This window comes from Zonotrichia albicollis, chromosome 27 (assembly GCF_047830755.1).
Source record: "Zonotrichia albicollis isolate bZonAlb1 chromosome 27, bZonAlb1.hap1, whole genome shotgun sequence".
In the NCBI taxonomy this organism is placed as follows: domain Eukaryota; kingdom Metazoa; phylum Chordata; class Aves; order Passeriformes; family Passerellidae; genus Zonotrichia; species Zonotrichia albicollis.
This window is the reverse complement of record NC_133845.1, coordinates 2,516,726-2,531,611: the sequence shown is the minus strand read 5'-3', so window position 1 is coordinate 2,531,611 and position 14,886 is coordinate 2,516,726. Positions and strand designations below refer to the sequence as shown.

General features: G+C 46.9%; 1 protein-coding gene across 1 annotated transcript in view; it reads right to left on the bottom strand.

The window, feature by feature from the left end:
• Nucleotides 1–1,466: 1,466 nt before the first annotated feature.
• Nucleotides 1,467–14,886, bottom strand: part of POU2F3 (POU class 2 homeobox 3) — a 52,636-nt gene continuing 39,216 nt past the window's right edge. Inside the window, 9 exon segments of the mRNA XM_074559654.1 lie at nt 1,467–1,695; nt 2,803–2,935; nt 4,380–4,446; nt 5,853–6,014; nt 8,089–8,225; nt 9,452–9,593; nt 10,629–10,811; nt 11,391–11,473; nt 14,707–14,809. Of these exon segments, the coding sequence (XP_074415755.1) occupies nt 1,656–1,695; nt 2,803–2,935; nt 4,380–4,446; nt 5,853–6,014; nt 8,089–8,225; nt 9,452–9,593; nt 10,629–10,811; nt 11,391–11,473; nt 14,707–14,809 (1,050 nt within the window). The 3' untranslated portion in view covers nt 1,467–1,655.

Here is a 14,886-nt window from a genome sequence, read left to right as displayed (position 1 = left end):
AGGGGACAGTGCCACTGTGGGCGCTTGGGGAAGGGGACAGTGCCACCGTGGGGGCTTGGCCAAGGGGACAGTGCCACCGTGGGGCTTGGCCAAGGGGACAGTGCCACTCTGGGGGCTTGGGAGGAGGGGACAGTGCCACTGTGGGGCTGGGGAAGGGGGACAGTGCCACCCTGGGGCTTGGCCAAGGGGACAGTGCCACTCTGGGGGCTTGGGAGGAGGGGACAGTGCCACTGTGGGGCTGGGGAAGGGGGACAGTGCCACTCTGGGGAATTGGGGAAGGGGGACAGTGCCACTGTGGGGCTTGGGGAAGGGGGACAGTGCCACTGTGGGGCTTGGCCAAGGGGACAGTGCCACCGTGGGGGCTGGGGAAGGGGGACAGTGCCACTGTGGGGCTGGGGAAGGGGGACAGTGCCACTGTGGGGGCTTGGGAGGAGGGGACAGTGCCACTGTGGGGCTGGGGAAGGGGACAGTGCCACTGTGGGGGCTTGGGGAAGGGGGACAGTGCCACTGTGGGGCTGGGGAAGGGGGACAGTGCCACTGTGGGGCTGGGGAAGGGGGACAGTGCCACTGTGGGGGGTTGGGGAAGGGGACAGTGCCACCGTGGGGGCTTGGGGAAGGGGACAGTGCCACTGTGGGGCTGGGGAAGGGGGACAGTGCCACTGTGGGGGCTTGGGGAAGGGGGACAGTGCCACTGTGGGGGCTTGGGGAAGGGGACAGTGCCACTGTGGGGCCTTGGCCAAGGGGACAGTGCCACTGTGGGGGCTTGGGAGGAGGGGACAGTGCCACTGTGGGGAATTGGGGAAGGGGGACAGTGCCACTGTGGGGGCTTGGGGAAGGGGGACAGTGCCACTGTGGGGCTTGGCCAAGGGGACAGTGCCACTGTGGGGGCTTGGGGAAGGGGGACAGTGCCACTGTGGGGGCTTGGCCAAGGGGACAGTGCCACTCTGGGGAATCGGGGAAGGGGGACAGTGCCACTGTGGGGCTGGGGAAGGGGGACAGTGCCACTGTGGGGGCTTGGCCAAGGGGACAGTGCCACTGTGGGGGCTTGGGGAAGGGGGACAGTGCCACTGTGGGGCTGGGGAAGGGGGACAGTGACACTGTGGGGAATTGGGGAAGGGGGACAGTGCCACTGTGGGGGCTTGGGAGGGGGGGACAGTGCCACTGTGGGGGCTGGGGAAGGGGGACAGTGCCACTGTGGGGCTGGGGAAGGGGGACAGTGCCACTGTGGGGCCTTGGCCAAGGGGACAGTGCCACTCTGGGGGCTTGGGGAAGGGGACAGTGCCACCGTGGGGGCTTGGGGAAGAGGGACAGTGCCACTGTGGGGCTGGGGAAGGGGGACAGTGCCACTGTGGGGGCTTGGGGAAGGGGGACAGTGCCACTCTGGGGAATTGGGGAAGGGGGACAGTGCCACTCTGGGGCTGGGGAAGGGGGACAGTGCCACTGTGGGGCTGGGGAAGGGGGACAGTGCCACTGTGGGGCTGGGGAAGGGGACAGTGCCACCGTGGGGCTGGGCTGCAGTTTGAGTCCCGGCCCAGCCCCGCTGCTGGCGGATCCTGGCGCAGGCGGCCGTGGAAGGCACTGGAGGCCCCGAGCATCACCCGTGGGTGCTGCACGGCCTGGAGGCAGAGCTGCTCCTGCCCTCGCTGCTCCAGCTCTCAGTGGAGGTAGGTGGGCTGGTTCCATCGGTACCAGGAGCTGTGGGCAGCACGGAGCAACGAATAAATAAGTAAATTAATAAATGAATAAAAAGTTTCACCTCGGAGTAAAAAATCATCCCGATTTCCCTCTCAACCTCGTCACAGATGTAGTTTATGAAAAATCCTTTTCCCAGGATCTTTTCTCCTGAGAAGCTGAGAAGTTTCAGCTTCCCCATGTTTTGCTGCTTTGGAATGTGATTTGGAGAATTGTTAAATGGTTTTTACTTGATGACCAATGACAGCCACCTGTGTCGAGGCTGTGAGCAGTCACAAGATTTTATCATCATTCTTTTCTATTCCTTTCAAGCCTCCTCATGAAATCCCTTCTTTTATCCTTTAGTATAGTTTTAATGTATAATTTTATTTTAATATAATATATATCATAAAATAATACATCAGCCTTCTGAAACATGGAGTCAAGATTTTCATCTTTTCCCTCATCCTGGGACCCTCAAACACCACTACACAACCTGACCCTGTTCAGCACATCCTGCAGCGAGTGAAAATTCAGAAATCACATCCTGCCACTCCTGAGCATCCCAGAATATCCTCAGCTGGAAGGGACCCACTTTTTTTTTTTTTTTAACACAACAATTTTCAAACCTTTGGTACATTTAGACCTGGCATTGCATTTTGGACAGAATGTATTTTTCAACATGCTGGATCAAATTCTGAAGCCTGACCACTTGGGTCAGACTCTGAGAGCTTTCACAAGAAGCAATTTTGTTGGTTTTTTTTTTTCCCTCTAAGAGCCACAAATTAACAGATTTTGTATGAAGACAGGAATGGGGACACTTCCTAGCATTTCAAATCTGGATTCAAATCTGTATTTTACAGGTTGGGTCTAGCCCACAATCCAACTTATTGGGCAACACTTTCTCTTCTAATTGAGATACCTAGTTCAAATTTAAATATCTTGTTCAGATATCACCAAATCCCACTTCTGTCCCCCAACAATCCCCCCCTGTCTGTGAGAGGTCACACAGGAACACTCCACACTGCTGGAATCCCTAAAGGTTTTCCTGTTCTTCCTTGAGATCCTGGTGTTTTCCCCGATGTCCTGGGTTGGTTTTGGTTTTTTTTTTTGTGGGTTTTTCAGCCTTACCCTGAAGAGTTGAAGCCAGAGGAGTTCATGGCAGCTTTGGAGTTGCTCTGGGCGGCGCCGGGGCTGCTGGCATGGAGGGCACTGCCAGGGGACGAGGGCCTGCTGGAGTTCCCTGGGGAGCACGAGGATGTCACTGTGAGGGACAGAGCACCGTGAGCCTGGCACCTCCTGCTGCCCCAGCATGCCCACCCCGTGGCTCCTTGGTTCCCACCCTGGGGAACCCCAGGAACATCCCCTGCTTGTGTATCTGGGAATTTCTGGTTTCCACAGAGATCTGACACTGACCCACTCTTTATCTGGCTCTGATTTCTCTGATTCCCTGCCCTGGGGAAAGTGGGGGACCCAAGGAATGTCTCCTGTCCCTGTATCTGGGAATCTCTGCTCTCCAAGGAGATCTGACTCTAACTCACCCTTTTATTTGGCCCTCCTCATTTCCTGCCCTGGGAAAGGTGGGGGGGGACCCCAGGAATGTCCCCTTTTCCTGTATCTGGGAATTGTGGTGTCCACAGAGATCTGACACTGACCCATCCTTTTATTTGGCTCCTCTGATTCCCTGGCCTGGGCAAGGTTGGGGAGACCCCAGAAACCTCCCCTGTTCCTGTATCTGGGAATTTCTGGTTTCCACAGAGATCTGACTCTAACCAACCCTTTTATTTGGCTCCTCTGATTCCCTGGCCTGGGCAAGGTTGGGGAGACCCCAGAAACCTCCCCTGTTCCTGTATCTGGGAATTTCTGGTTTCCACAGAGATCTGACTCTAACCAACCCTTTTATTTGGCTCCTCTGATTCCCTGGCCTGGGCAAGGTTGGGGAGACCCCAGAAACCTCCCCTGTTCCTGTATCTGGGAATTTCTGGTTTCCACAGAGATCTGACTCTAACCAACCCTTTTATTTGGCTCCTCTGATTCCCTGGCCTGGGCAAGGTTGGGGAGACCCCAGAAACCTCCCCTGTTCCTGTATCTGGGAATTTCTGGTTTCCACAGAGATCTGACTCTAACCAACCCTTTTATTTGGCTCCTCTGATTCCCTGGCCTAGGCAAAGTTGGGGGGACCCCAGAAATATCCCCTGTTCCTGTATCTGGGAATTTTGGTCTCCAAGGACATGTGACTCTAACCCACCTTTTATCTAGCTCTGATTCCCTGCCCCTGCCCTGGGGAAGGTGGGGGACCCCAGGAATGTCCCTGTTCCTGTATCTGGGAATCTCAGCTTTCCAAGGAGATCTGACCGTGACCCACCCTTTATCTGGCTCTGATTCCCTGCACTGTGGAGCCCCAGGAATGTCCCCTGCTCCTCTATCTGGGAATCTCATCTCTCCAAGGATATCTGACTCTAACCCACCCTTTACTTGGCTCCCAGTTGTGCCTGCCTCCCAAACCTGACCATCCCAGCCCAGGATTCTGTGGAAATATCCTTTTGCCCGGTGTTTTCCATGTTTTTACCCCACCCCACAGCACAGCTGGGCTGTTCTATCCACATTCCCCGGCCCAAGCCAAGGCTCTGACTGAGATTATCCTGCAAATGTGACCCAGAAATGGAGGAGTCGGGGACAAGAGGGAAGGGAGGGTCCCCAAGGCTCACCAGTCCCAGGCATGGTGCTGTGCACGGGATTGACGGAGAGGGGCCCCAAGGAGCCTGAGGTAGAGACCTGGGCAGGAACAGAGAGGGCAGAAATCACATCCTGCACTCCCTGCACAGCCCCCTGCATCCCAAAAGCCAGGAGCTGCAGAATCTGAATTTTATCTTGGATTTCTGAAATTTTATCTCTTATCCGCTGAGGAGGCTCCTGCCACTTTTAAATGGCAAAGGCACCAAGCAACTCTTAAAAGAAGCAGCAGAAATGCAGTTAATTGTTATCAGTGATGCAATCATCCTCCTCCATTAATTTTGGAAAGATTTCCTTCATCAATCTCAAGGGAAAAAGCTTTGGGATGGCATGATGATTTGACTAAATTATCTTACAATTAAACTAATCAATTCCTCCTAGAAAACTTGTATTTTCTTTCCAGTGTTTTCAATAAACAGAATTATCGCTTAATGAATTGCTCTAATTTAGCTGATTGTTTTCAATGGATGGAATAATAATAAATTAGATTCATGTAAATAATAAATTATACATATATGTCATATCTATATTATATTTATATATATTAAAAAAAATTCTGAGTGAGATTCCATTCAGGTGGCTGAATCCCAAGCCCCTCACCATCCCTTTCTTGGGAAAGATTTTTCTTCATTAATCTCAAGAGGAAAAGCTTTGGGATACCATCATGATTTGACTCAATTATCCTAATCAATTCCTCCTAGGAAATTTTTCTTTCTAGTGCTTTCAATAAACAGAATTATCCCTTAATTAATTGTTATAACTTAGCTGATTGTTTTCAATGGATGGAATAATAATAAATTATATATATAAAATAATAAAATTAATAAAATTAGTAAATAAATATATAAAATATAAATAAATATTTTATATATATATAAATTATAAATAAATTCTGGGTGAGATTCCGCTCAGGTGGCTGAATCCCGAGCCCCTCACCCTCCCTTTCTTGGGAAAGACTTTTCTTCATCAATCTCAAGGGAAAAAGCTTGGGGATGGCATCATGATTTGACTAAATTATCTTACAATTAAACTAATCAATTCCTCCTAGGAAACTTTTCTTTCCAATGTTTTCAACAAACAGACTTATCACTTAATTTCTATTCTTTCCACTTTTTTCAATAAACAGAATTATCGCTTAATGAATTGTTATAATTTAGCTGATTGTTGTCAATGGATGGAATAATAAATTATATATAAAAATAGAAATAAATATATATAATAAATTATATATATTTTATATATTTATATATTATATTAAAATATTTAATATATAATATAAGTATGTAATGATATATTTAATATAATATATAATTATATATAATGTAATATATAGATATATTACTTATATATAAATATATAAAAATAATATAAATATAAATAAATATACATATAAAAATAATAAATTCTGGGTGGGATTGCAGTCGGGGGCTGCATCCCGAGCCCCTCACCAGTCTGGAGTTGTAGATGGGTGATTTGATGGGGGATGGCATGGGGCAGCTGATCCGCTTCTCCTTCTGGCGCCGGTTGCAGAACCAGACCCGAACCACTTCCTTCTCCATGGAGAGCTGCTCTGCTATCAAGGAGATCTCCTCTGAGCTGGGCTTGGGGTTCTGCTGAGAGAGGCAAAAGGTTAAAAAGCCCAAAAACCCCCAATAAATCTGCTCTGAGCTGGGCTTGGGGTCTGTCAAGAGAGGCAGCAGGTTAAAAAAACCCCAAAGAACACAAGGAGATCTCTGAACTGCAACCTCTGAACAGAGATCTCTCAAGTGGGATCTCTGGGCTTGGGGCTCTGCTGAGAGGAGCAAAAGGTTTAAAAGCCCAAAAACCCCAATAAATCTGCTCTGAACTGGGCTTGGGGGTCTGTTGAGAGAGGCAGCAGGTTAAAAAAGCCCCAAACAGCAGATGGAGACCTCTGGGCTTGGGGTTCTGCTTAGAGAGGCAAAAAGGTTAAAAAAGGCCCAAAAACCACAATGAAATCAGCTCTGAACTGGGTTTGGGGTTCTGCTGAGAGAAGCAAAAGGTTTAAAAGCCAAAAAACCCCAATAAATCTGCTCTGAATTGGGCTTGAGGGTCTGTTGAGAGAGGCAGCAGGTTAAAAAAAACCCAAAGAATACAAGGAGATCTCTGAACTGCAATCTCTGAACAGAGATCTCTCAACTGGGATCTCTGGGCTTGGGGCTCTGCTGAGAGGGGCAGCAGGTTAAAAAAGTCTCAAAAAGCACAAGGAATTCTCTGAACTGGGACCTCTGGGCTTGGGATTCTGCTGAGAGGAGCAGCAGGTTAAAAAGGCCCAAAGAACACAATAAATCCCCTCAGAACTGGGATCTCTGGGTTTGGGGTTCTGCTGAGACAAGCAAAAGGTTAAAAAGCCCCAAAGAACACAATAAATCCCCTCAGAACTGGGATCTCAGGGTTTGGGGTTCTGCTGAGAGAAACAAAAGGTTAAAAAGCCCCAAAGAACACAATAAATCCCCTCAGAACTGGGATCTCTGGGTTTGGGGTTCTGCTGAGAGAATCAAAAGTTAAAAAGCCCCAAAGAGCATCAAGGGCTGCTGGGAGGACAAGGGTGGGGTTGGCTGCGAGCTGGGAGGGGACAAAAGCCCTGTCTGAGTCTGAGGGTAAATATTTGGGTGAGAGATTATGTTCTGTGAAGCACAAAGTGCCTCAGGTCCCACATCGGCCCTGCCAGAGTCAGGGGGGAGATGAATCACAGCTCCTGCCCCAGGTATTGCACAAATCTCTTCCCTCTTTGAGCTTAACAGCACCAAAATCAGAGCTGGGCTCGCCTCAGCCTGGTGGCCCTGCCACCATCCAGGGGACAGGAGCTCAGAGAAGTCACAGAAAAGTCATTGCCTCTCTTCCCTTGCTCATTTAGAAAGGGAAATAACAGAGCCCACCCTGCCCTGAGTAATTTATTTTCATTCCTTTTGGCTCTGTGGGGTTTGCTCAGAGCTGAAGCTCAGAAATGTCAAAGCTACCTGGCACAGAGGTGGATAATATAATCTACCAAGATAATATTCCCATTGCAGAAAACTTCTACCAGCTAAAAATGAGCTGCTAAAATGATCTGATGAGGACTGAGCAAGTTCTGATATGAGGGAAAAAACAAGGAAAAGCAAGCTCAGGAACAGTTTTGATTGGAGAAATTTCCAAGGCACAGTTTAGTCCTGTTGATGAAAGCTCTGTTTGATGCCTGTAGTGATTTTTCCTGAAATTCTTGGAGCTTAAAAAGAAGAAAGGTTCAACTTTTGAATGGGCTCAGGAAAAATATTTGGAGCAACAAGTTCTGTGGTCTCAGAAGAGCTGCTGAATGGGGCATTGTGGCCACAGAGCTCCTGTGACACTTCAACTCACAAAGAAAAGAGTTGGGCCAAAGCTCATCTCTGCACCCCAGTGATAATGGGGAAATGTGGTGCTAAAATTGTAATTCCCTTAGAATAACATTCAACAGGGAAATAATGGGGAATTTCTTTGGGTTTAACACTTTACCTGTTAACTCCTTCAAGCATTTTTTAACCCATACTCAAATAATTGGGAACTCCTTTGGGTTTAACACTTTCTTTTTGCTTCTTCAACCTGATATCAAATAAATACCCATAAAAAAACCCTCTTTTCTTGACAGGACTCAATGCCCCAGGCTTGCAAATGCCAGGCTGAGAGAGGAGAGAAAGATTTTCCCCTCACATCTTGGAATCTCTTCTCCAGCGTGGAGCGGATGTTGGTCTCAATGCTGGTCCTCTTCTTCCTTTTCCGTCCAAACATCTCGTTCACTGAGGGGTAGGAGTTGGGGGTGCTCATGGAGGAATCCAAAGGAGCAGATTCTGGGGGAGGAGGGAGGGGAAAATGAGATATCCAAGAAGATAATGAGTTATTTTCATTCCCAGATACTTCCTGTGAAACAAAGGCGCCTTCTAAAATAAATTAAATTAATTTAATGGTGCCTGCTAAAATAGATTATTAAATTAATTAAAGGTGCCTTCTAAAATAGATTAATTGTAGATTGTGGATCCTCCCTCTGATGATGATTAAAATTGCTCCAAATCCATCAATGAGCTTGCCCAAATCAAAGAAGAAAAGTGTTTTAACCCACACACCATTTTTCCTTTGTGATCCTGATTCCCAGCCTGCTCTGTCAGGGACCAGGGGTGTTCCAATAAATTCATTTCACACAGAAGAGGATGTGACCAAAGCATTTGGCTCGGGGTGGCTGAGATGTGACCGATGGCTCAGACATCCTGAAGGGTGAGGTCAGCACAGACACCACCCCAAACCCTGCTGCCCCGGGGAATTCTCCTCTCAGTGAAATCCTTCCTTTTCCAGCTGCTCCCCCTGGCCTGATCCCTCAGCAGCTGCTCCCCTTCTTTTCTCCAGCTCCCACAGCGAGGGGCTGAAGGGGTTTGAGGGTCCTGGATGGATCCTCTCCTGCTGGTGGTGATGCCTCAGGTTTTGGATTTTATATTTTTGATTTTCAGGTTTCAGCTTTTCTATTTTTGATTTTCAGGTTTCAGCTTTTCTATTTTTGATTTTCAGGTTCTGTGCTTCTTTAGTGTGCGGATCTGGGTTCACACCAGGGGATGCTGAGCTCTGTGCACAGAGCAGGGAGACAAAACAATTCCTGCTCCAGCTGGGCACCAAGGACAAATGATCCAAATCTCAGCCCCAAGAACATAAACGATGGTGAATTTGAGAGAGAAAAACAAGCAGGGTGGGACTTAATAACCTAAAGCTGGAATGGGACAATGAACTGCAAGGTGCAAATGGAACAGAACTGATCCAAGGGAGAGACCCCGGGAGCGCTCGTGCATTTTGGGGCCATTTTGGGTCATTTTGGGTTCATTTTGGGACCATTTTGGTTCACCTTGGGTTCATTTTGGGACCATTTGGGTTCATTTTGGGTGCAGCCCTGGCTGGGCTCTTGTGCTGCCCAAGGTGGATCCATTGAGGAGATTTTAATAAATCCCTGCTTTATTCTTTAGCTCTTTCTAATCTCTGTTCTAGCTCAGCCTTCCCAAGGCACCAGTGGCATTTCTGCCCGGCTGTCACCCACCTGCATCACTGAGCCACTTCTCCAGCAGGGGCTTGAGCTTGCACATGTTCTTGAAGCTCAGGTTGAGAGCCTCGAAGCGGGAGATCGTGGTCTGGCTGAAGTCATTCCCGTAGAGCTTCCCCATGGCCAGGCCAACGTCCCCCTGCCAGGGACACCCAAACCCCACAGTGAGCACAGGGAAACCCCTCCCAGCTGTCCCAGCCCCAGCAGAATCACAGAATTAACCAGTCTGGAGAGGACTTCTCAAGCTGAACCAAGGTTGGATATCAGGAAAAAGGTTTTAGAGAAAAACTGATAAAGTTCTGGAATGTTCTGCCCGGGGAGATGATGGAGTCCCCATCCCTGGGTGTGTTTAACAAAGCCTGGATGTGGCTCTGGGTGCCAGGGTTGAGTTGAGGTGTTGTGGCTGGCTTGGACTCGATGATCTTGAAGGTCTCATCCAACCCAGTGATGCTGTGACTCTGTGACCTTTGAGATCATCCAGTCCAACCCATGACCCAACACCTCCTCATCAAATAAACCCTGGCACCGAGTGCCATACCCAGTGACTCCACCACTTCCTTGGGCAGGTGATTCCAGAGCCCAGTCATTCTATCAGTGAAGGATTTATTCCTCTTGTAGCCTAAACTTCCCCTCATGCTGCTTCCAGGATAGTTTCAGCCTTGTTTCCATGACCTGCCTGCCAGGGAAAGGGGATTTATTCCCCCCAGGAATCTGCCCCCATCCCTGAATACTGGAGAAGGAGCAGACATCGAGGTTGTGGTGGTGAGGTGCTAGGAAGGGTTTTTCTCTTTGTGAATTTGGAAGGGAATGCTGCAAAATAACCCAAATTTACCTAACCCAGCCTTTCCTTCACCCACAGGTGTCACCCTGGTTTTTTAAGATTTTCTAAGCCTTCTGATGTTGACCTTGTAGTGAACTTTCTCACACACTTGCTGTAAATAACTCATTGCTTTGCATTTCTTTATGGAGGAGGAGAAATTTGATGGGCTGTTGGTTTGACCAGTGTCATTGGAGAGGTGGCACTGTCACCCTCAGTGAAACTATAAATGTTAAAACCAGAAAATAAACTTCCCTTTTTTCCTCACCTCGAGAACAGCGGTGTGCGCTTGTGTTTTTCCGTGTCCCATAGCGACACACAGCTCTGCCCCAAATTCCCCCATCCCCTCCCTCTCACCTGTGTGAACCCCAGCTTGATCCTCCTTTGTTTGAAAGTCTTTGCAAACTTCTCCAGCTCCTCCAGGTCGCTGGGCTCCTCGGATGCCCCTGCTGGGGTCAGGTGCTTTGCCACCTGCAGGTGCTGGGGGACGTCCAGGTGGGGCTCAACCGAGGAGCCAGGCAGGCCAGAGCGACCCACAGCCTGTCCAAAACACCCCAAAAAACATGCTCAGAGTCACAAAAATGGAAAACCAGAATGTTTCCTGGCCTATCTGCCCTCCCTAGAGCAGCAGGGGGAGTTTGGCACGCCCTCAGGTGTGTTCTTACACACACTCAGGTGTGCTCTTATGCGACTGTGCTCACAGGGGTTGTCAGGTGAGGGAAGAGATGAGGATCTGACTCCATGTTCAGAAGGCTTGGTTTATTATTTTATGATATATATTACATTAAAGCTATACTAAAAAGAATAAAAGAAAAAGTTCTCATCAGAAGGCTAACTAAGAATAGAAAAAGAAAGAATGATAACAAAGGTTTGTGTCTCGGCTCTCTGTCTGAGCCAGCTGGGCTGTGATTGGCCATTAATTAGAAACAACCATGTGAGACCAATCCCAGATCCACCTGTTGCATTCCACAGCAGCAGATAACCATTGTTTACATTTTGTTCCTGAGGCCTCCCAGCTTCTCAAGAAGAAAAAAATCTCAAGAAAAGGATTTTCATAAAATGGATTTTCATAAAAAGGATGTCTGCGACATTCTTACACACCCTCAGGTGTGTCCTTACCTGCGAGGCCAGGCTGGGTCCGGGCTGGGAGAGGAGGAGGCTGCCCTGCTGCTGAGGGAAGGAGAGGAGGTTTGGCTGCAAAGCTGAGGGGATAAAAAAAGAGACATTTCTGGTCAGTGAACACCCCCAGGGAAGCTGGGAGTGCAAAGCTCCATTTGTTATTTCTTGCCCAAAATACAAGAATTTCAGCCCTTAGGAACATGTCTGGCTCTGAGTGGATTATGAGAAATAAAAGGTTCTTCCCGTGGCTTTTGAGCCTGCAAGGGATCATTACAATAATGGGAGAAATGAAATATCTCATTTGCTGATCCCTGCGTGTCACTCATCACACTCAGGCATTTGAGAGACCTCTAATCTTGATTTTCGGTGCCAAGCAGCAGAGAATTTTCTACATCCTTCCTGGGGATTTCTCTCAGTGCTTAATTATTGCAGCTCTTAGAAAAATGGACATCTTATTTCCAATATAAGCCCTTGTGACTCCAACTTTCAGCCACTTGATCTTGCTAAAAAAACCCTGATCCTCCAGCTAATCTCGTGAGCCCTCCCAGTCTGCTCTCAATTCTACATTTCATTTTCAAATGTCATTTGGAAGCCTTCTGACCCCTTCTTTCCTACCCTACTGTATTTCAAATAAATTGAATTTCTTTCAGAACGTCGGAGCTGACACGAAATGATGAAAGGAAGAAAGAAGGGAAATCCATAAACCCAACAAAAAATGGGATTTATGGAGAGGGTGTAATTGTTTCCTTGACAAACTGCCAAGTACAAGCCTATATCTCTTAGAGGGAATGTCCTACAGGATTAGGTTGTGTAGTTCCCCAGAAATTTAGTTGGTTTCAAGTCCATTGTGAGTGAAACCTATAGAATTTAGTGAGGATTTATAACCTTGCTCAGAGCAGTCAATATATTTAATTGATTATAACTGACAATTACAGGGAGATCCGTAGAAATTTATGGACTTCTGCTAATAAAAAGGAAAACAGATAATCTCCAAAATCAATCACTGCCCCCTCTCTCTGCCTTTTCTTATTTAATTTAGATCTGATGTGCAAAATCCCATTTATTTACTCAGGCTGGGGTTGGAATAAGCTTTCCCTAACGCTGGAACAACTTCAAATTTCAAATCCAGGCTGGTAATGAGGTGCACATTTTTAGCAGTGCAAGTAATTAATCACTGCAATGGCTTTGCCTTGGGACATGGCAGATGCTCTGTCATTTGGAGTCTTTAAAATCATGATTGAACACCTCAGCTCTGAGGGAAAATGAAGGCTGGGTTCAGGAATCACCGGTCTGACAGCTGAGATGAAGATTTCAGCAGCAATGTTCAGGCTGACAGGATTCCCAAAACTCCATGGTTGTTCATTCCCACCTTTCCAGATTCTCCCACCCCTGATTCAGGTGTTTGGATTTTATTGGGAGTGAGGAATAAGAGCTGGGAGTTTATCTGACAGCTTCAAAACACAAACAAGCTCAAATTCATATCCCTGTTGGAAAGGTTCAGCCCCCAACCAAGCCATAAAATCCATTTATGGACCCACAGTCCAAAATTAGGAGACACTCAGAGCATCCCTGAAGGCCCCAGGGAAAATTCTGGAATATTGGAGGAAGGAAAACTCCACTTGAACCAATTTCCTCTCCATTTTCACTCCCCACTGGCTGTGCATGCATGTGGCAAAAGCACAATGAAACCCTGGCAATCAGCCATGCAAAATGCACAAAAATCCAGCTCCTGGCCAGAATATCCAGCCCTGGTCAAGCCTGGAACTGGAAGGGGTGAGAAGCAAACAGAGCTGCCAAAAAAATTCACTGGACAGATAAATTCCAATCTCTCCAAGGCAGCAAGTTCTGCTTTGCAGTAAAAGATGTTTATTATTCATGAATAAAAGCAGGCAGCAAGGAATAGATTGTCCTGACCATATTTCAAACAAACAAATTCAAAATTATTTGTAAATATGCATCAAGTATCTTTATCCATCACTCAGTGTCATTTGGCAGAGAGGAGAATTTACATCCTGTCAGGAAGAAATAAATTCCCCACTTGCTTTTGGAGTGTGTGAGCCAGAGGGTTCAAGCTGCAGAGATTTAATGTTATAATCCTGAATTTTCGTTCATGTGGAGGGAGATCTGTGCTGGGATAAATCAAAGCACAAGCAAAGGATCCGAATCCCCTTGGATCTGTCAGGTTATGAATTAAAGCCTAAAACATCCCCAAGGTGGCACTCGAGGAGCGCACAAGGTACCAACAGCATCTCCCGCATGGATTTGGGATCATCCCGGGCAGCATCACCCTGGGAAAAACCTCCACCACAAGGGAGGTGTTTAAATATTTATCCATCCCTGTCGCTTTATAGTTTATATTTTTATATTTGTATCGTTTTATAATTTAATATTTTTATTTTCTATATTTTTATTTTTTAATATTTTTTATATTTTTTATATTTTTTATCTATTTGTAACCTGCACTTCTTTAGTGTATGACTCTATACTCCACACACAGTGGGAGCTGCTGCTTCCCCATTCTGGGCAGACACAACAATTCCTCTCCAGGATTTCAGCTTTTCTATTTTCCATCTACTTGAAAGAGATGATATGATATTTAATACTAATACTAATGCTACTACTACTACTACCAATAATAACGTTATATTTAATAACAGTATATTATTATTTTTCACGTATTTGTAACCCTGCAGTTCTTTAGTGCAGAACTCCAAACCCCACACACAGTGGGAGCTGCTGCTTCCCCATTTGGGGCAGACACAGCAATTCCTCTCCAGGATTTTAGCTTTTCTGTTTTCCACCTACTTGAAATAGATTATATGATATTTAATACTAATGCTAATACTACTACTAATAAAAAATTATATTCAGTAATAGTATATTATTATTTTTCCATCTATTTGTAACCCTGCAGTTCTTCAGTGCAGAACCCCAAACTCCACACACAGTGGGAGCTGCTGCTTCCCCATTTGGGGCAGACACAACAATTCCTCTCCAGGCCTGGCAGTCAAGGACACCTCACTGCCTCAGGGCCCAGAGATGGGAACAAAAGAGAGTTGGGGACAGCAAACTTGGGGTCAATGACTTCATCAGCTGAAGCTGGAATTGGCAGATTCACCCCCAAAATGCAAACGGACCAAACTTATAAAAGTGTGAAATCCACCACCAATTCTCCATTTTTGGGTGGGTTTTGTCAGCCCTAAATGTACCTGAAGGCCCTTCAATAAACAGAACCGCTTTTATTCCCTCAGTTTTGTCTGGCCTCTGTTTTTAGGTTGCCCAACAAAGGAATAATTTCAACTTTTCTTTGTCTTACCTTGTTGTCCTGCCTGAGACTGGGACAGGAGGAACTGGGGGACTGACTGCATGTGCCCAGGAAGCAACACCAGCTGCTGCAGGGTGTGGAGAGAGCTCATGTCCTGCAGAAAAAAAAGCAAAGGGCACAATAAAAATCAAGGATTTATGCTCCTCACAAATCCACGCTGAATTTCTGTAT